Source organism: Acanthopagrus latus, chromosome 1 (genome assembly GCF_904848185.1).
Source record: "Acanthopagrus latus isolate v.2019 chromosome 1, fAcaLat1.1, whole genome shotgun sequence".
Lineage (NCBI taxonomy): Eukaryota > Metazoa > Chordata > Actinopteri > Spariformes > Sparidae > Acanthopagrus > Acanthopagrus latus.
Genome location: NC_051039.1, coordinates 19,506,986 through 19,524,737, shown reverse-complemented (window position 1 = coordinate 19,524,737; position 17,752 = coordinate 19,506,986). Strand labels below are relative to the sequence as shown.

The 17,752-nt window shown below is 38.7% G+C and overlaps 1 protein-coding gene across 6 annotated transcripts in view; it reads right to left on the bottom strand.

Moving 5' to 3' along the window:
• LOC119026376 (myosin-10) overlaps positions 1-17,752 on the bottom strand; it is a 59,199-nt gene that overhangs the window by 13,194 nt on the left and 28,253 nt on the right. For all 6 annotated transcript variants that reach the window (XM_037110723.1, XM_037110748.1, XM_037110739.1 and 3 more), the window contains 19 exons: positions 13,789-13,881; positions 12,819-12,882; positions 12,458-12,556; positions 12,048-12,191; positions 11,523-11,618; positions 10,556-10,674; positions 9,000-9,152; positions 8,644-8,817; positions 8,302-8,475; positions 6,818-6,932; positions 4,096-4,289; positions 3,738-3,859; positions 3,582-3,651; positions 2,767-2,927; positions 1,746-1,854; positions 1,404-1,535; positions 1,066-1,272; positions 696-833; positions 308-431 (listed from right to left, as the gene is read on the bottom strand). In XM_037110723.1, coding sequence (XP_036966618.1) covers positions 308-431; positions 696-833; positions 1,066-1,272; positions 1,404-1,535; positions 1,746-1,854; positions 2,767-2,927; positions 3,582-3,651; positions 3,738-3,859; positions 4,096-4,289; positions 6,818-6,932; positions 8,302-8,475; positions 8,644-8,817; positions 9,000-9,152; positions 10,556-10,674; positions 11,523-11,618; positions 12,048-12,191; positions 12,458-12,556; positions 12,819-12,882; positions 13,789-13,881 — 2,488 coding nt within the window. The remainder of the gene's footprint in view (positions 1-307; positions 432-695; positions 834-1,065; positions 1,273-1,403; positions 1,536-1,745; positions 1,855-2,766; positions 2,928-3,581; positions 3,652-3,737; positions 3,860-4,095; positions 4,290-6,817; positions 6,933-8,301; positions 8,476-8,643; positions 8,818-8,999; positions 9,153-10,555; positions 10,675-11,522; positions 11,619-12,047; positions 12,192-12,457; positions 12,557-12,818; positions 12,883-13,788; positions 13,882-17,752) is intronic.

Sequence of the window (17,752 nt, the reverse complement as noted above, 5' to 3'; positions counted from 1 at the left end):
GAGTTGAGGTCACAGACAGCGACAACCCTCCAACTTCTAATTGCTGACAGCCTGACACAACTAATGGTAATCAGATAAGCCGCTTTGCTAAACAGTCATACTGAATGTCCTGTACCTGACCTATGTGTTGTTCTACTCCAACAGAAAACCCGATGCTTCCTCTTGCTGTGAGGACAGTTTATTTAAGTGCAGCATCCACTGACCCTGGTTGACACTTTTCATTGATTTTTCCAGCCTGCTTTGTGTCTGTTCTAGTAAAAGTTTCTCTGTTCTTGCACACAAAATGGTGCCAGTAACAGTAACTTACCCTCCAGGTCGACCATCATCATCTCCTGCTTGTTCTTGACCTTGCCGAGGTTCTTTGCTTTCTCCTCCTCCTCTGTCAGCTGGGAGCTCATCTCGGCGATCCTGTCCTCAAGTAGCTTTTTCTCCTGTTTGGGTCCAATCAAAGTGTGTGTTAGACTGGAAACTTCAAAACTGACAACTTCAATATGGAGGTGAAAATGGAAGACTGAACAACCAAGCCACTGATGACACAAACTGATCATAAAAGCAACGTTTCTACTTTGGTGCTGAATGTCAAGTAGAATCATCAAAGACACAAACAGTATTTATTGTTATGAATATACTATCTATTCCATTACATGCCTCATCTATCACTTTACACTTTGACATTTTCAAACCCATTGTCTCACCTTGAGGAACTTGGAGTTCTGGTCCTCCAGCAGGAGAATGTCCTCCTCCATTTTCTTGATCTTTGACTCAGCCGTAACTTTGTCCAGCTGAAGCTTCTGACGTGCAGCTTCCTCCTCGTCGAGCTGCTCCTCCAGGTCCTGAAGGGAGGGAAATATGCATAAAGATTCACTGACGATCCGATTTTGTGAGGTTGATGCTGAAGTTTAGAAAGTGATGGACGTCTGACAAATTAAACTCTTAAAATCCCCAAACAAAGGGCACAAATCAAATTAATAAAATCAATTTTAAACTGCATGTGTTAGATGTCAGCATCAAAAGAGATGTTTGTGTTTGTGCAGAGGCTAAGTTTTAATAGCTGAAGATATGTACCTGGATGTGTGACTGCATCTTCTTCTTCTCATTCGTCAGGCCCTGGTTCCTCTCCTCCTCCTCCTCCACCCTGGACTCCAGGTCATGAAGGATCTCCTCCAGCTCTTGCTTCCTAGAAAGCAGACGAACCCTCATCTCTTCGGCCTCGGCAAAAAGCTCCGTCTCTGCATGGAGTTGCTCCGCTAGAATATTCTTCTCCTCTAGGAGCTGGAGAGAAGGAACAGTTTGAAGAAACAAATGCATTTAGCCACCTCACATTCACAATTAATTTCATTACAATTATATCAGCTTGTGAAGAAGGGAAAATATTTACTTTCAGTAACAGAGAACATGTTTACCTGCTGGTGTTTTCTTTCCATCTCTACCAGCTCATTCTCCACCTTGAGCTGTCTCTCTTTCACCTTGACCAGTTCCTCGTCTTTGGCCTGCATCTCCTCCTCCTGCCTGGTGACCTGCAGCAGAGGCTTCACCTAAGAAAAAAAAAAAATCCACCATTACAAGGTCACTGCAGTGTTGACATTTTTAATACCACATAAGACGCATTACAGTGGCCATGGTCGAACTGGTCAAAAAATGACAGACAACTAGTAGGGACAATCAAGTCTACAATTCTTTATTAAGTACATGAATGTATTTATACACAAAATAAAGCAGAGACTTAACGCAGTGTATTTTCTCACCTTGGTGAAGAGTCTCCACCATTGCCAGTGTCGCAGCTTCAAGTAAGCAGCACAGTTCCTCTGGAGGACCTTTAGGGCACTCAGCTGCTGCTGCTTCTTAGCAAACGCTCTAAAGGAAGAAAAAAAAAAAGGTAAACAAACAGGTGACAAATCAATGGCAGGGCTTGAGAGAAGTGTAGAGAAATCTGCAGTGTTTTCATAACAATAGCAACAAACTTAAATATGCAATAACTGATTTTTTTTTGCTATTGGCAAGCAGCAAAAACAGGTCGAGAACACAAGATTGACATATCATCAGCTTTGAAGTTAATATGGTGAATTTGTTCAATAAAAGTTAGTTATTCATACAGAGTAACACAGTTACATAATTGTTCATTTGAGACATCTTTCTATCCTCAAGAAGAATGTTAGGCCAGTATTCACTCTCTTTTAGCTCGGTATTTGGTCTCCATCACCTCCTGAAGGAAATGTTCGGCTCTGTACCTGCTCAATTCTTGTTCATCACATAGTTATTAACTTTGTCTGCCTGCTTGCCGTTTTAAGACCAATGAGACTGAACCGAAACAGTTAAGTTGTAAACAGCTAAACAATTAGTTGAAACTCATTCAAAATCTCAATTAAACTGTCTGAGAAGAAGTGTAGTCTCAAGTGATAATCCAGTGTAATGTCATTATAAACCTATCTATTACAGCTGCTTTAAGTCAGAGACCAAGAAAACACAAAGAGCACCTGACAGTCCGTCTATTAATGTGCTGCTTTATGCTTATCTTTTATAAATGCTAATCACGACAGGCACCTCAGTACTTTCTTTTTGTTTGTTTTTTTAAAGTAACATTCGCTGGAGGAGCTTTAGGTCTATAACGATGACTTGACAGTAGACACATTTACGGATGATTTGTGTCTCAGACTACTTCTGGGGCGGTTAGGATAATTGGATCACTGTTTGTATCCCCATGATGCTATTAAGGACAGAGATACATACTTTAGAAATAGTTTGAATGAAAAAAATCTGATGACTCACTTGCGTGCCAAGTATCCACGGCACACAGATTGAAAGTAGATGATGATGTCAGTAATCTTCAGATCTCGCTCCTCCTCCAGGTGAGCCAGAACACCAGTTCTGAAGAAGATCTTACTCTGACCAATACGGAACAGGTTGGGGTCCAGCTCCAGAGCTTGGATCTATGAATAAAGAGTTATTAAGAATTTAAATTCCAATTGAGTATTCGTCTTCCCTCCCAGGTTATGAAGAACCTTTCAAGGAACTTAGGAACTAAATCCACATTTTGATCATAGTTCAAGGTGTAAAAATAGTCTCTGCATGGGTTGGAGTATTTAGTGACCCCGGGGCAGTTTGCGGTTTTGACAATAACTGATTAATCAAATACAGACAGCACAGCTTCTGCAACATCAGTACTTATGTACCCTAGTCAGGGTTGTCATTCCTTGTAGAGCAAGCGAAAGAGTGAATGAGAGATATAAAATTACATTTTCTCATACTTTCCAGTTCTATGGTACTCATGTAGTAAAGCAGAAATAACTAAACATCAAACACTCAGCAGAGATGGCCGCTCTGAAGTTTCTAGTCTCCCATTTCTCTTCTGTATGTCACCTTTACATCAAACTCAAACATCAAAGTCAGGATGGATCATTTTCATGTCATGTGTCTACCCTTTTTCAATTTGTTAATCTTCATGGTTCTTCAGATGTGATCTAAATGCATGAAATTAACTTTCAGTTTGCAGATAAGTTCCTGAGTTCCTCTGGTTCCACACTTCCTGGTACTTCTTGGTAAAACAGTTAATGATCAAAGCAGTAGTTTTGCAGAAACACTACCATTCTTTCACAGGCTTGCTTTCCATCCATGAATCCTTTCGGAATAGCGTTAGGTGTCAGGATCTCATATCTGTGAACAAAAGAGTGAATAAATATAATCATAATCTAAAGCAAGCTTTTTCTCTGAGTCCAAAAAGCTTCTTTGTTGTTTGTTACCTCTGTCTGAACTCCTGGAAGACGATGCGGTTGGGGAAGCCCTGTCTGCAGATGCGAATCCCCTCTAGGACTCCGTTACACCTCAACTGGTCCAGAACCAGGTGAGGCTCCAGTTTACCAGCCTGAAGGAAAACACAAATACTGTCTGTTTGTATACTTTATATTCTTTTCCAGGGATTTGGAGGACTAGGCCACAGACTTTTCCCATGAGTTGTATATTCTTTTGGTCGACAGTTCAGCAGTACTAGATTACCTTGACAGTAGACACAAGATGCTAAAGGGATAATCAGTCATCATCTACTAAAAGGAGTCACTTTCCACTGACACAAATTTTCTCACAAGTAAGTTAAGCATTTACTCTTTTTTCGTGGTTGGGGATGATGCAGCGCACAAAGTTGGGGTTGGTGTTCCTCAGTGTGGCCATGAGCTTGGTGAGTGACTCCTTGTAGAGCTGACCCACTGTACGAAACATGCCCTTCTTTGTTTTGTAGGTGGCACCAAAGGCTGTCTCGTTCATCCCTGCCACCTGGTCCAGACCCACGATACGGTCGACTGGTTTTGGAAACGGAGAGAACTTGTTAGAGCCGGTAGGAATTCACAAGGCACAGAGAAGCACTTTAGAAGCAGCCGTGGCAACGATGTAGCTACATGTACAAGTGCAGGTGGATGACAAAGACATAACACACTACTGTCAAACAACTGCAGTCCAACAAAGCAGCATCCAAAGTCTCTATAACTACAACTAAATTCTGCAGATGGAGATGCAGCATGTAGCTTTTCTTTGCCTCAGCCTAATCGTCTGCACATACAGGGTTCTATATGTTGTAGTACACTGGAGAGAAGTACATTTTTAATGACCCCAAACCTGTGTCAACATATTGTCAGGAAAATCATCTCTAAACATGTTTAACGTTAATGTATGGCAAGAGTTATGAGGTTGCAAACACCAGATGCAAAAACATTACAATATCACTGTTCTTAACTTATGTTGAAAAGGACACTCCAACAATGTTACTACGTGAAGACAGTTGTATAATGTCATAAAGTGACATGTCAATTGTGTCAATTTCAAAAACCAAATGAAATTCTTTTTCAGGCCAAATTAGGGAAATATGGTTAACTGATGGCTCCAGATTCTCAAATGTGAGAATTTGTTGTTTTTTCTTCTCTTGCTTTATAATTGCTGGCTATCTTTGGGTTTTTCAATTTTTGAATGTTTAGTTTTGATGCAATTTAAGCAATCAAGAAATGCAGAACTAATCAATAATGATAAAAAATGTTAGTTTGGGGGTGCTTTGTCGATTGTGAGAAAGTGACTCGTGTCATCACATGTATCATTTCAACTTGGGCTTTGAGACAATAAAAAATTTAAACCGAAAACCTAAAAGATGTGGGCACACAGCAGCCTTATGGAAAATGTGGATGCTGCTGAATCAACGACAATTTGTTATTGGTCTTTTTTTGTTAATCCATCTCTCAAAACTTATTGACTTCCCTTAATGTCTGTGTCTGAAATTTAAGATGCTCATCACAATTTCCCAGAGCTCAAACGGACGTCCTTGTATTGCTTCTTTTGTCTGACAAACAATTCAAACTCCAAAGACTCTTCATTTACTGTTAAATATGACAAAAGAAAAGCAGTAAATCCTTACATTTAAATTGTTGGAACCAGCAAATATTTGACATTTCTACCTGAGAAATGACTGAAATAATCAACTGACTAATCATTGCAGCTCTGTGTGCCACATTGATTTGTTTTTAAACAACAATGAGGCTTTAAGACTCAAAGAAAGAAGTTCAATCAGGCTTTTTCAATTAAATCCATCTTGGATTTACATTGAGAATTCTTGACAATAAAAAAAAATATTGAAATATCATCAGACATAAACATCAAACAGAGCATTTCTTTTTAATCCGGTATTAAGAACAGAAGACTAAATAAAAAAAAATAAAAAAAGATTAACAAAAAGATATAATGTAGCTTATGCGTTTTGAATAAACACTCAATTAAATATTCATTATGTCATGTATTAATGTCAAACCAACTTAGAGTTACAAGTATTGGCTGAGCCAGAGGCAGTTGCAGTTTCAAAACTTATATTGAAGTGATGTACAGCCTGCCGTCTGAACTGTCTACACTGACATCTGAGTACCAACATCTGTTTTCAATTCCCCATCACTGTGACCCTATCTAAAAAGGAGGAAGATGGGAAATTAATGTGATTAATCTGTCTGCAATCCAGTTTCAAATCCTTAATCTGCTTGTGGATATATCACATCAAAGAGGAGGGACAAAAACAGAAATAAGCTATGAAAACTCCAGATTTAAAAAGCTTTCTTCAGGGCTATTGACTATACAAAGATCACAAGACCCATGACAGCCCACAGAAACACAGGGACAATTGAACCACACTGGTTTGACTACTGGGAGCAGTGACTATATTCTACTTTGTATCAGGAGTTAAGCACTACTGCTTATGGCTGAGACAAGGGAGCCATGCAGCCTAGAAGCAAATGGGAGCCACTGTAGCTATGACAGACACAGCACTGGCTGAAGCATGAGACATACAGCCAGATCTGGGCAAAAATATACCAATACTCTCTGAAGGAATTTGCTTGGAAAGAGCTTATATTTAGCCAACCAAGCTCCTTGAGCAGCTTGTTTATTTAACAACCCAAAACTGTTAATTTTCAGCTTTTATTATTTTGGCCCAGGTCTGCTACAGCACGACCCAGTCATTCACCTGCCGGCTCATCCAGACTAGTGACATTGTCATAGAATGAAGCCCTTTGAATGGTCTGAATCTCTACAACACAGAGAGAGAGACAGGGAGGGGAGCGTGATGTTAATTCTTAGGACTCATTAATGTGTAGGCCTGGGTCAACAAGGAAAGCTGCTGTTAGTCGGCTTGACTGAGACACATACTGACAGTATCACATACTGATACTGACACATACTGCTTGTTAATTACATAAGCAAACATTTATAATGAATCTTACAGGATGTGTTAATATAACTGGTCCCCTCTTGAATCCAATTTTCCTTTTAAGTATTCAGAGATATTTAAGTAGAAGCTTACCATCTTTCCAAAGCTCAGCCACAAATTTGTCAGTTGACTGATGCAGAAGTGTGGCCACGTTGTCATTCAGGGGGTCCATGTTCTTCATAAGCCACTCGTCTGCCTTATAGTCCACCTGTAACAATAAAGTGGTACAGCTCAGCAACATGGACAAAATTATAGTTTCGCTGATACTGGAATTTGAAGCAGATAGGATGCTGATATTTTGGGTTCTGTACAATTTGATAATGATATTCCTCACAGTTTTAATTTTATCTATATAAACACAAAGCACGAACAAACAATCTTCATAAAGATCCTATATTACCTTCATAATGTGAAAAGGACATCAAGTAAATGTTAAGCTTTTCTGTACTGTACTTACAGAATACATTAAGTATGGGAAATTTGTCTTCATATATCTATGGATGGATTCATCATCTATGCCTTACTTTAGGGATTTTGGTAATTGAGTCACTCTGTTGTTTCAGATAATGCAGACAAAGAGAGGGAGATCACTTAACAGCAATAACGCTAAAACACTTATTCAACAAAAGTTATGTGTAAATATATTCTTGTACATCTGACAACTCATGGTGACCTACTTCAAATACAGACCTAATGTACAGGCCATGACTTATTAATTCAGACAGCACAGATGAAGCTGTATATTTTTCGGGGCATACCCATGCTGACAGCATTAACAACATTTGGCTTCATGCTGCTACAGATTTTTCCCTGAAGTGCCGAAATTCTTAGACTTCAAATCTCTGAACGTTTGACTGATTGTGGTGTAAAACGACACTGTTCACATAATGGCAAGCAGATGTGCAACGCAGCAGGTCTCTCTGCAGGACAAATGTTGCGTTCAATTGCATAACACCAGTGACGACTGACTCCAAATAGACTTTTATACAATGTCATTAAATCAAACTTCATATTTCCCTGAAATCCCACCACAGGAGAACTTGCGTCATGGTTTAATCCGAACCGCTTACCACTTATTTTTGCAGGAAAAGACTGAGGAGGGAAAATGTGAATGAAGACAAAATAAAGAAGCTGGTCCAACCCAGAAGAGAAGTACAATGAGAAATGAGACAAGTTTGTATATGTATTGACATTAAAACAAACTATTCATTCAGGTCTGTGCCAGCCTTCTGGGAACTGACCTTACTCCTTAATCAGAAGGCATGTGTTGATGTGCCACAGAGGTTTACCTTAAAGCAACTGAAAGCTTTGACTTTCAATATGATAGTCCATTTGTGTCTGTCTTAGTGTTTTTTTTTTTTTTTTTAAGGGATCTAGCCCACGCCATAAAAATAAGCTCCATAAAATGAAAGATTTCTCCTGTAGTTTCCCAGGAAAAACCTAATTTATTTTTTCTTTTGAAATCCAGCCAGGTGTGAACTCCCAGCTTGAAAAGAAACACCTCCCGGAGTGTATTCTCATTAAGGTGGAGAAAGAAACCTGGTGAGTGTGATTTTAAAGGGATAGAACGAGTGTACCTTTCCGGCATAGTGGATGATGCAGAAGTCAGCCTTATCTTTCAGCTGGCGGGGCTTCTGGAACTTGGTGTGTGTGCCCTGCTCCTGGATAAGCTTTTCTACAAAGGTCTTGTCCGTGGCCTTGGGGAACCAGCACTCTTCATCGAGCAGCGCTAGAACTCCTGGAGGGTTTGCCTGAAGAGATATTAATAGAGTACACAAATAAAAACTTGAGAGAGAATGAACAGTAAGTGTGAGTTATTTAGCTGACAGTTTTAATTTTAAGCATAGCTGACTGACTGACTAATAAGTTGAAGAATAAGTAGTTATGTTTTAAGTTTCATTTATCTCATTCACACTGACCGGCCTCTCAATGAGGTCAATGCAGGGCTGCAGGTCGAGGCCGAAGTCGATGAAGCTCCACTCAATACCCTCCCTCTGGTACTCTTCCTGCTCCAGGATGAACATGGTGTGGTTGAAGAGCTGCTGGAGCTTCTCATTCGTGTAGTTAATACATAGCTGCTCAAATGAGTTCAACTGTGGTAGAGGGGCAATACAAAGAACAATAACAATATTGGAAATGCGCATCAGTGAAAAGAGCCTTAGATAGCTTATACATATAAGACAATAACAACAAACATTATTTTTCCTTTAGCCTAAAAAGGACAAACTGCCTCCTTTTAAGATTTAAAGAAAATGCAAAATATCTAAATCCCAACCTGGAAAATCTCAAAACCCGCAATGTCCAGGATGCCGATGAAGGAGGCCCCCTGTCGTTTGGTTCTGTCCAGAGCTTTGTTAATGCGATGGACCAGCCAGCGGAACAGACGCTCATATGTAGCCTTAGCCAGGGCCTCGACAGCAAAGTCAGCCTGGAGGGAGAGACAGGAGAGAGCAGAGAGAATATGAGGAGATACGGAAGATAAGAGTGTGTGTGTGTGTGTGTGTGTGTGTGTGTGTGTGTGTGTGTGTGTGTGTGTGAGAGAGAGAGAGAGACAGAGCGTTCATGCGTGTGTTTAACGGGCAGGTGGTCAGTATAATTCAGACATGTTTCCAGGTCGTGAAGAGGAAATCTACTCAACACGCTAAAACATCTTGGCAAGACAGTATAAAGTCCCACATGCTTTTTGAGTCTGACTTGTTTTACTGCCTAAAACAGCTGAAAAAAATGCTGTATCCATTATGATCAGAAGTCCTGTGGATGACTGCACTCTGAATGGCAATGACTGATTGATAAACAGGATGCATACTGAAGGTAAAAATAAGCCTCCCTTGTGCCCAGAGCAATAACAAAGACAAGATTAGATATTTAAGCTTGGTGATCAGATGTTTCTCGCCAAAATGCACTTTGGGAGTCTTCGCTGACTCCTATCCACATGCTTTTATGTACACAAGCTTGTGCCTTAAATGTTCCTATCAAAATAATTGAAACTTTATTTTCATGCAGTTGCTCTCTTCTGTATTGATCACTGAACTGGGAGTGTTTATGCTCATAAAAATCTGCTACCACACACTATATATTGGATTGAACTTCAGATGACAGAAAAAATATGCAAACTCGTGCATGGTACAGCATACAAAGTCACTCATGACTTCACTCCAAGGCCATCTGTGGCCTGCATAAACAGAAGAACGGACTGTCACAGGTTCAACTGGAATACTGGATTAATTTTGAAATTGGCCTTCATTTTGACCTTGAATACGCACTGTTGGATTTTCATGACTGTATCATACATGGTTACGATGCTGTTGTGCTGACAAAAAAATCCCTCCACACACAGAAAATTTGGCAAAATAGTCAAGATCACGTCTTTATCAGTTCCTGCAACAAACGGTGTCTCTGGGACTGCATTTTGCCATGATAACAAACACACACAGAGTCACAACCTGAAAACATTACCATGCTGTCTTGGCAGACAATCACATCAGACAACTATTACCATGTCTTTTATTAATTTACTTTTTTTGTCTAATCAAAGTGGTGAATTGTGCTAATGCTGTTGCTCTTTTTCACACTGATAACTCAAATGAGTTTACACCTATCTTTTATCAGTGCAGAAAATGGAACAGACAACTGAAAACCTGCATGCCCAAAATAGCTCCTCAAATTATGAGAATCCATTACTCAATAATGAATTTTACTTGCACTGAGGAAGACCCACTTCAGCTGCATTAGTATACAATACATCATTGTTAGTGTTACATCTCAGCATGCAACTAAAGAGGATACACTGCCTCATGTTAGTCACAAAAAAACAAAACACAGGTAACTGACCTGCTCTTTAGTCTGAGCTTTCTGGACATAGTCTCTTCCAACTTTGATCCTTGGTGACAGGATGGCTCTGGTAAACTCCATAACGTTCATACCCAGCAGATGGCACAGCTTCTGAGCAGCTGAGAAAAAGAGAATGACAGAGCACACAAGAGGAGAAAAACAATTATTTAGACGAGAATGGAAAGAGGCTGCAGTAGGAGTCAGTTTGTCCTGTCAAGATGAGAAATAAAACATTAAGAAGAAATTACTGTTTGTTTTTCAAGAATGATTTAATTACTATTTCATCAGGTATTTTTGACATTTGGACAACTTAATTAATTTTATTACAAACGGCTCTAAAGCTGTAGAAACTGAACCAAAATATTTCAACAAGACTATTGATCGATTGATATTTGGATTTCTGATACATCTCCCAAAAATTATTTCTTATAGAATAAAATGGGGAACATGTCATATTTTATGTGGCTGGAGTCAGTGGAAAAGCAGAAAAGGTCTGATCCGGTCTAAATCAGCCAAGTCTCGCTACTAAAATAAAAAAATAAAAAAAACATCTGCTTAAGTTCTGCTCATCGCATTTAGGAATATTTGAGCCAAGCTGCATCACCAGCATTAGAATCAACTCTCCCTGTCTCCCTCGTTTAAGTGCTAAATATGCAGTGCCACATGTGGAGGAACTGGAAGGCTGTGCCCCATTTCCTTCAGGAGTAAATCCTCATAATGACGATGTGGCTTAATGGCAGGTTGACAAGGCTCAGGCAGAGAAAAGGCATAAATCGTCAGTTCTTCTGTTGTGTGGATGAGCTGTACAGAGTGAAGGAGGCAGGAAAAGGGGAGCAGAGGAGCTGAAGTATATATGGGAAGAGGAAAGGGAGGAGGAGAATTTGTTGACCCATGAGCTGAAAGCTACGAGGTTATGAAGCAGATGTAAAAGGACTGCAGTGTGTGTGTGTGTTTGTGTGTTACCTACCAGTATTATCAGGCATAGAGGCTTGGTCCGTGTTCCTTTCCTTCTTAAAGATAATGTTACCAAACTGAAGCACAGAGGACACGACCTTCAGCATGGCTACAGATATAATAGACCAGAGAAAAAGGATGTTGTTGTGGTAAGACATCACTTTAGCATTACATGTGTTGATGCAATAAAACATATCACTTTATTCATTTGCTAAATTCATACACACATTCATCCAATCCAGTGTGATTTGCAGTGACTAGTTATCCTGGCCCATCATATCACACATCCTGGACTGTTAGCTGTTGGGTTGTAGCAGCTAGCAGAGCAATGGAGGATGTGCTTGTTTAGGTATGTTGGCAATTACTTTGTTTGCATTTCCTCAAGAAATGTCCCTCATGTGCATGCTAGCCAATGGTCCTCCACAGCTTCCTATGTTCTATATTTGCTAAGTTACGTACACTTTTGAGTAATGCAACACATTTTGCACAATTTGATAAAATCCCTGCTTAAGAAATGCTGGTGTAATGGAAAAAGTACCCAGAATCTCCTCGTGGGCGAAGCTCATGATGTGCATGGCCTCCATGGTCTCCTGGAAGTTGTCTTTGTCCTGTTGGCCCGGGATCGGGATGTTACCGTTGGAGAGGAAACGGTAGTTGTTGAATCCTTCCAAAAGCAGGTCCGCTGTGGAAGGAAACATGGAAAAACATTTAGAAACATGGTTAAGATATGATTGTTTTGTTCTTTTTCCTCAAAAAGTTAAGAATATGTGTTTAACAGAGGTCACCGACCATGTATTTTTCTATCAAAGGCATATTTTGGTATGACTATAAAACTTGTCACATTATATTTGATACAATTAACTAGTATCATACGTAGTTATGCTGTGCAAATCAGAGGCTAAGAAGAAAATAAGAAGTACCTACGATCTAACAGCTCAGCCTACTTACATTTGAGGTGCTCTCCAGCTCCAGCCAGCAGCTGGTAGAAAACATGGAAGGTGCGCTCATCTTTGGCTTGACGAATAGCTCTGGATTTCTCCAGCAAGTCTGACACAGAATGGTCAAAGACTAAATCTACTTAGTGGGTCAGCCTGAGGTTGAATCAAAACTTGAAACAGTTGTTTCCAGAAAACACTTCCCAGTGTAAGAGTCTATTAATCTCTTTCAAGTTGGCAACAAGTAAAAAAGGTCCCATTGGACTAATTTCTGTGAACACTACTGGCTAAACTCTTTGTAAATATCTCAGCTACAATCAATGATAATAAGCAGAATGCTAGTCAGTTTTAGTCAACCATTCAAAACAGGATACAGGTTTCAATATTGGCTCCAACAATATATCCAGTGACATCGAAGTTGATCCGGATGAATTTCCCCTACGGTGATGAACAGAAGATAAATGCTCAGACGGGAAGTGCACAAGACAATATATACAGAAATCAATCACCGACATAATGACTGCTGGAACACACAGACAGAGGCCTCACAGCAAGGAGCAACTGATAGGTTGAATGTTTGTTGAATCCAGTAGTACAGTGAGTATGCATAAATCCTCTATATCAACACTTAACACATAAACACTGATGAAGATCACCTACAGGGTAAATACTTAGGCCTTTTAAATTAATATTTATAAGATTTGTTAAATTACTTTTTTATTCCTTTAATTGATGTTCATTTACATGAAAACAAAACTTTAGTTTTATTACACTGGGCTCACATCATCACCGATACATTTTAATTAAGTTAGTGCTTTTAAGATACAGGTCTTGAGCTATACAGTTAAATGATAGAGAATGAGAGTTTTCAGTGATGACAAATGGAAACTATTTCCACAAACATAGATAGTCAGGGTTCATTTTGTGATACAACACATTCATTTCTTTTTTTCTAAGAGTATTCCCACTCATTTGACTGATTAATTTACCACAGAAAAACTTAAAAAAAAGACGTTGCTCATGTCCCTCTTATCCTACATCAGTATTAACAGGCCTGCTAAGTGGAGCTGCCTCTGGTCTGAAAGGACTAAGTACATCAAAGACTTCATTAATGACTAGCAAGCACCTTTTACTTCCAGGAAAAGTAGGATAATGAAATCACTTCCAATCAGTTTTACCTCTGCCAATAAGAACTCTCTAGAACATACAAAAAAAAGTGACACAAATCTGACTTGTACGCTGGAGTAAGATTAAGCAAGGTGGTGCTATGACCGGAGGAGACTGTGGACTAGACTTCATTAAGAATGCAGCCCCCAAACATTAATATAATTATTCTGTACTTACAAAACGTGACGAGTTGTCATTTTTCACTGTCTTAGCGTTCCCAAAAGACTCAAGGATGGGATTGGCTTGTAAAAGCTGACGTTCTAATTCCCCCTGAAAAAACAAGAAGGCATTAAAGCAGTTCTTTGTCACATGAAAGACCAACAAACAAACATGAGACAATTGTGAAACTCCAATGTTCTCTGACAACTGAAATAAACAAGCAAAAAAAACCAACAACATAAACCTGCAGACATCTGAAAACCTGTTGTGTTTTTTATATAGAAAGACCTCAAATTTTTATCACTGTGCATGTACTGAACAAAGAAAGCCAGAGAGAAGATGATGACAGCAAGTGTGATAGTCATACTTCTAAAAAGCTTGTATTTTATTTTGAGAATAAAATTCAAACACAATTTCAGTGCCCAGGCACAAGAACATATGTGAATATTTAGATTGATGGGAATTGAGTAAATTAAACCCTTAATCATCGTAATAATACTGATGTGTATGGTTATAAATATTGTAACAACTTTGTGGAGTTTTTGTATGATGGTGTGATGGTGGACAACTTGTTCAAGGTTCAGGGGCTCTTATTTTCCTGGTGTTGCTCTGTAGTTGTCCACAAATTTAGATAAGCTAAATTACTTCTTTTTTTTTTCTTTTTGTCTTTATTGCTAAATTATTTTCCTGACAATGTGACCACACCATTTGAAAATCAACGAGGTAACTTTTTTGCATATAAAAAAAAAATATATATATATATATATATATATATATATATATATATATATATATATATATATATATATATATATATATATATATATATATATATATATATATATATATATATATATATATATACACACACACACACACTGAATTGCTTTGAAAATAAAAAAAAAATATATCACACTTAATAATTTCAGTCATTTATCAAGCAGAAATGCCGTTCTCTCTTTCCTGTTAAAAAAATCACACGTTTGGCATCTTTTGTTTGTTTTACGACATTGAAAATGAAATATTTCTGGGTTTTGAACAAAGCCACCTTTTTGATGAGTAAGCATGGGCTTTATGTTTTATAGACTTATCGTGGGATCACAATTTAGAAATGCACTGAAAGCATTAGCTTTTGGCAGTGGATTTAAGGCTTTCAAAATGTTTGTATTTTTGCAAGCACATAAAATAAAAAACAATTCTGTAAACATGTGCATCATAAAACCTTCCACAACCTGGTTAAATCCATTTGCAGAAGTGTTATCTTTTGAAGTTGCACGACCCTGAGGCCTGTGCTGGCTGACTAAGGACTAATGATGAGTCACATTGCTTGATAGTGATTAAGCGAACATTTCTGGGTGAAAAAAGGCTTTTTATGTGATAAAAGCCAGACATCATGTATGGAAGAATGTGTCTACAACACACAAAAGAAACACTTTTTTTGTCATCCTGAACACTTCAAGAGGCTGAATAAATAAATGAGCGATGTTTGGACAGGTGGCCCGCTTGGTTTCCATCAAAGTCACATTGTGGGCTTTATCATGACCAGAGAATCCGAAATGGAAGAGAGAAAAACAATTTCTTTCGTGAGGTTAATTCTCTTCTTGTGGCTGAGAGGAATATTTTCCCATTACGTCAAAAATAGCTGAGGGTTTGAGGAGGACATTTTCCACAAAAAGGAACTCCGAGATGAGGAATCGGTATTACTCTCAGGATGTGAGACAAGTAATGTGATCTTTGGACGGAGAGCATGATGGGCTGCTTTTAATTGAGTTTCTGAGCAGTTGGAATGAAGCAGGGCTGAACTGGATAAGCCTGGTCCCTTTCCAGCTATCAAGGCAGTGGCAAAGCCCGCAGAGAGCAGAGGATTGAAGCCTTTGTTTCTATATAAACACAGGCCTCGGGTGCAACTTGGTAGTTAAAATTGCTCATTGGCAAACTCAACCCATATGTGTGGTCTGCTGTGCACATAAAAAACAAAGAGCAGATTACAAACACCAGCGGGGGGCCAATTTCGTAGCATTAGAAGTTGACCCACATTCCTGTTGCAAAGTGAGCATGTCAGACATCTGACAGCCGACATAGGCGTCACTTCAGACAGCCATTCATTGTGTAGCTGTGATGAAAATTAAACTGAGATGTCTCAAAGCTACTGAGAGGTTCTTTATCAGTCACTACAAATACATCCAGCCAGTCATTTTGAAACTCATCATCTCCTTCAAACTAATTATCTTCTAAACTTTTCTGCCCCTTAAATGTCAAAGCTACAAGTTTTCTTATCAAAGTGCAGGCTGTTTGGCAGGCCATTCAGCAGTACTTTAGGATGGATTGAGTTGAGTCAAAGAGGATAAGTCAAGACTGTTCAACTAAATCTTATGAGGCCAGTGGTCAAGGATGTGTATTCACTGCTGATCATCGGCGGCCAGACAAATAAAAAGTTGCTCTGTTCATGAGCAAGAAAAATGAAACTCTCTTGGAACATGTCTGATGGTATTTAAATCTGGACAAGAACAAGCCAGTGTGGGGAACTCATATGGTGCCAACAAAGCTTTTAGACTGAATTTAATGTTCAACAAATATTTAGTTAATACCACTGTCACATCACAATAAATGTGATGTATACTGATGATTTGTTGTTGAGGATGACAACAACAACAACAACAACAATAACCAGCTAGATTATTTGTTCTGCTTCTTAAATCTGTGATAGCGCTTGGTTTAGACTTGGTATTGTCATCAGATAATTGAGTTAGCTGGGACATTGATCCCTTTTGCCAGTAAATATATATAAAACAGTATATCATCTATCCTGATGTGGTGTAAGTGTTGTCTTTTTCTGATTTTAACATTACAGTAAAACAATCTCATTTTCTGAACTTGCAAGACTGTTCTACTTGTTCTAGTACTTGCCTTTACCCGCTTAGTCATTATATCCCCATTACTGATGATTATTCAATTCGATTTGTCTCAAATCTCAGTATGTCAGTATTTTGTGAGAGTATCACTGCTCATCAAAATAACATTGTTGCAATATCAATGTTGAGTTATTTAGTACGAGGTTTTCTGCAGGTTTGAACGAGTCAAATTTAAAGACCTTTTTAAGACCATTTTGAACTAAATTTAAGGCCTACACGAAGTATGAAAAAGTAAGGAAAAGTGCGGTCCCAGAATTACTTTCAAAAATAACCAACTTTTTACATCCAAATCTGTTGCCAAAATGTTTGGCAACAATGCTCATAATCCAAAGCACCTCCGCTTTCAACGTAAGAGTTGAGCCGAAGATGGTTTGAATGTTGCTTGAATGTGAGACGGCAGAGGCAGCGCAGAGTTCGAGTCGAGCAGAACTGGATGAACTTGGAACAGAAGTGGTAAATGAACATACATATTTAAGACCTATATGCAAAATACGGACGTATTTAGACTTTTTAAGCCCTAAAATTAAGACTGTTCAAGACCCCACAGGAACACTGAGAAAAAAAGATCATGATATCTGATTTTGTAACATAGTTCTAGCATTTATGAGGTGCTTTTACGGAGAATACAAAATACAGAGATGTATATTGTGTATCATGATATGCCCAAAAAATATTCTGATATTATTTCAATTGCCATATCGTCCAGCAGTACTGGAAACCTTAGTTCAAACACGTCAACAGGTTGTTGTTTTTTTGGTTTCTTTCAGGTGAGACAGAGTGAAATATATTAGACAGCAGATGCAATTTTAATAACCTACCTCATTATACAGGCAAATAAATAAGATGAGATCACCAACTTCATGGTAACCTATTAGTTTTTTAAAATAGATTAGAGCAATGATTGAGTTCTATGAGAGGAGATGTCCTCACATGGTAGGTAATGTAAATGTCTTAACAATTCAAATTGCTCAGTGAGGACAGGAAGAACAGATCATGCAAAGCAAAACTACAGCAGGTGGATTAAGGTGGACGAAAAGCATCTACTGCCCACCATCAGGAAAAGTCAAAGA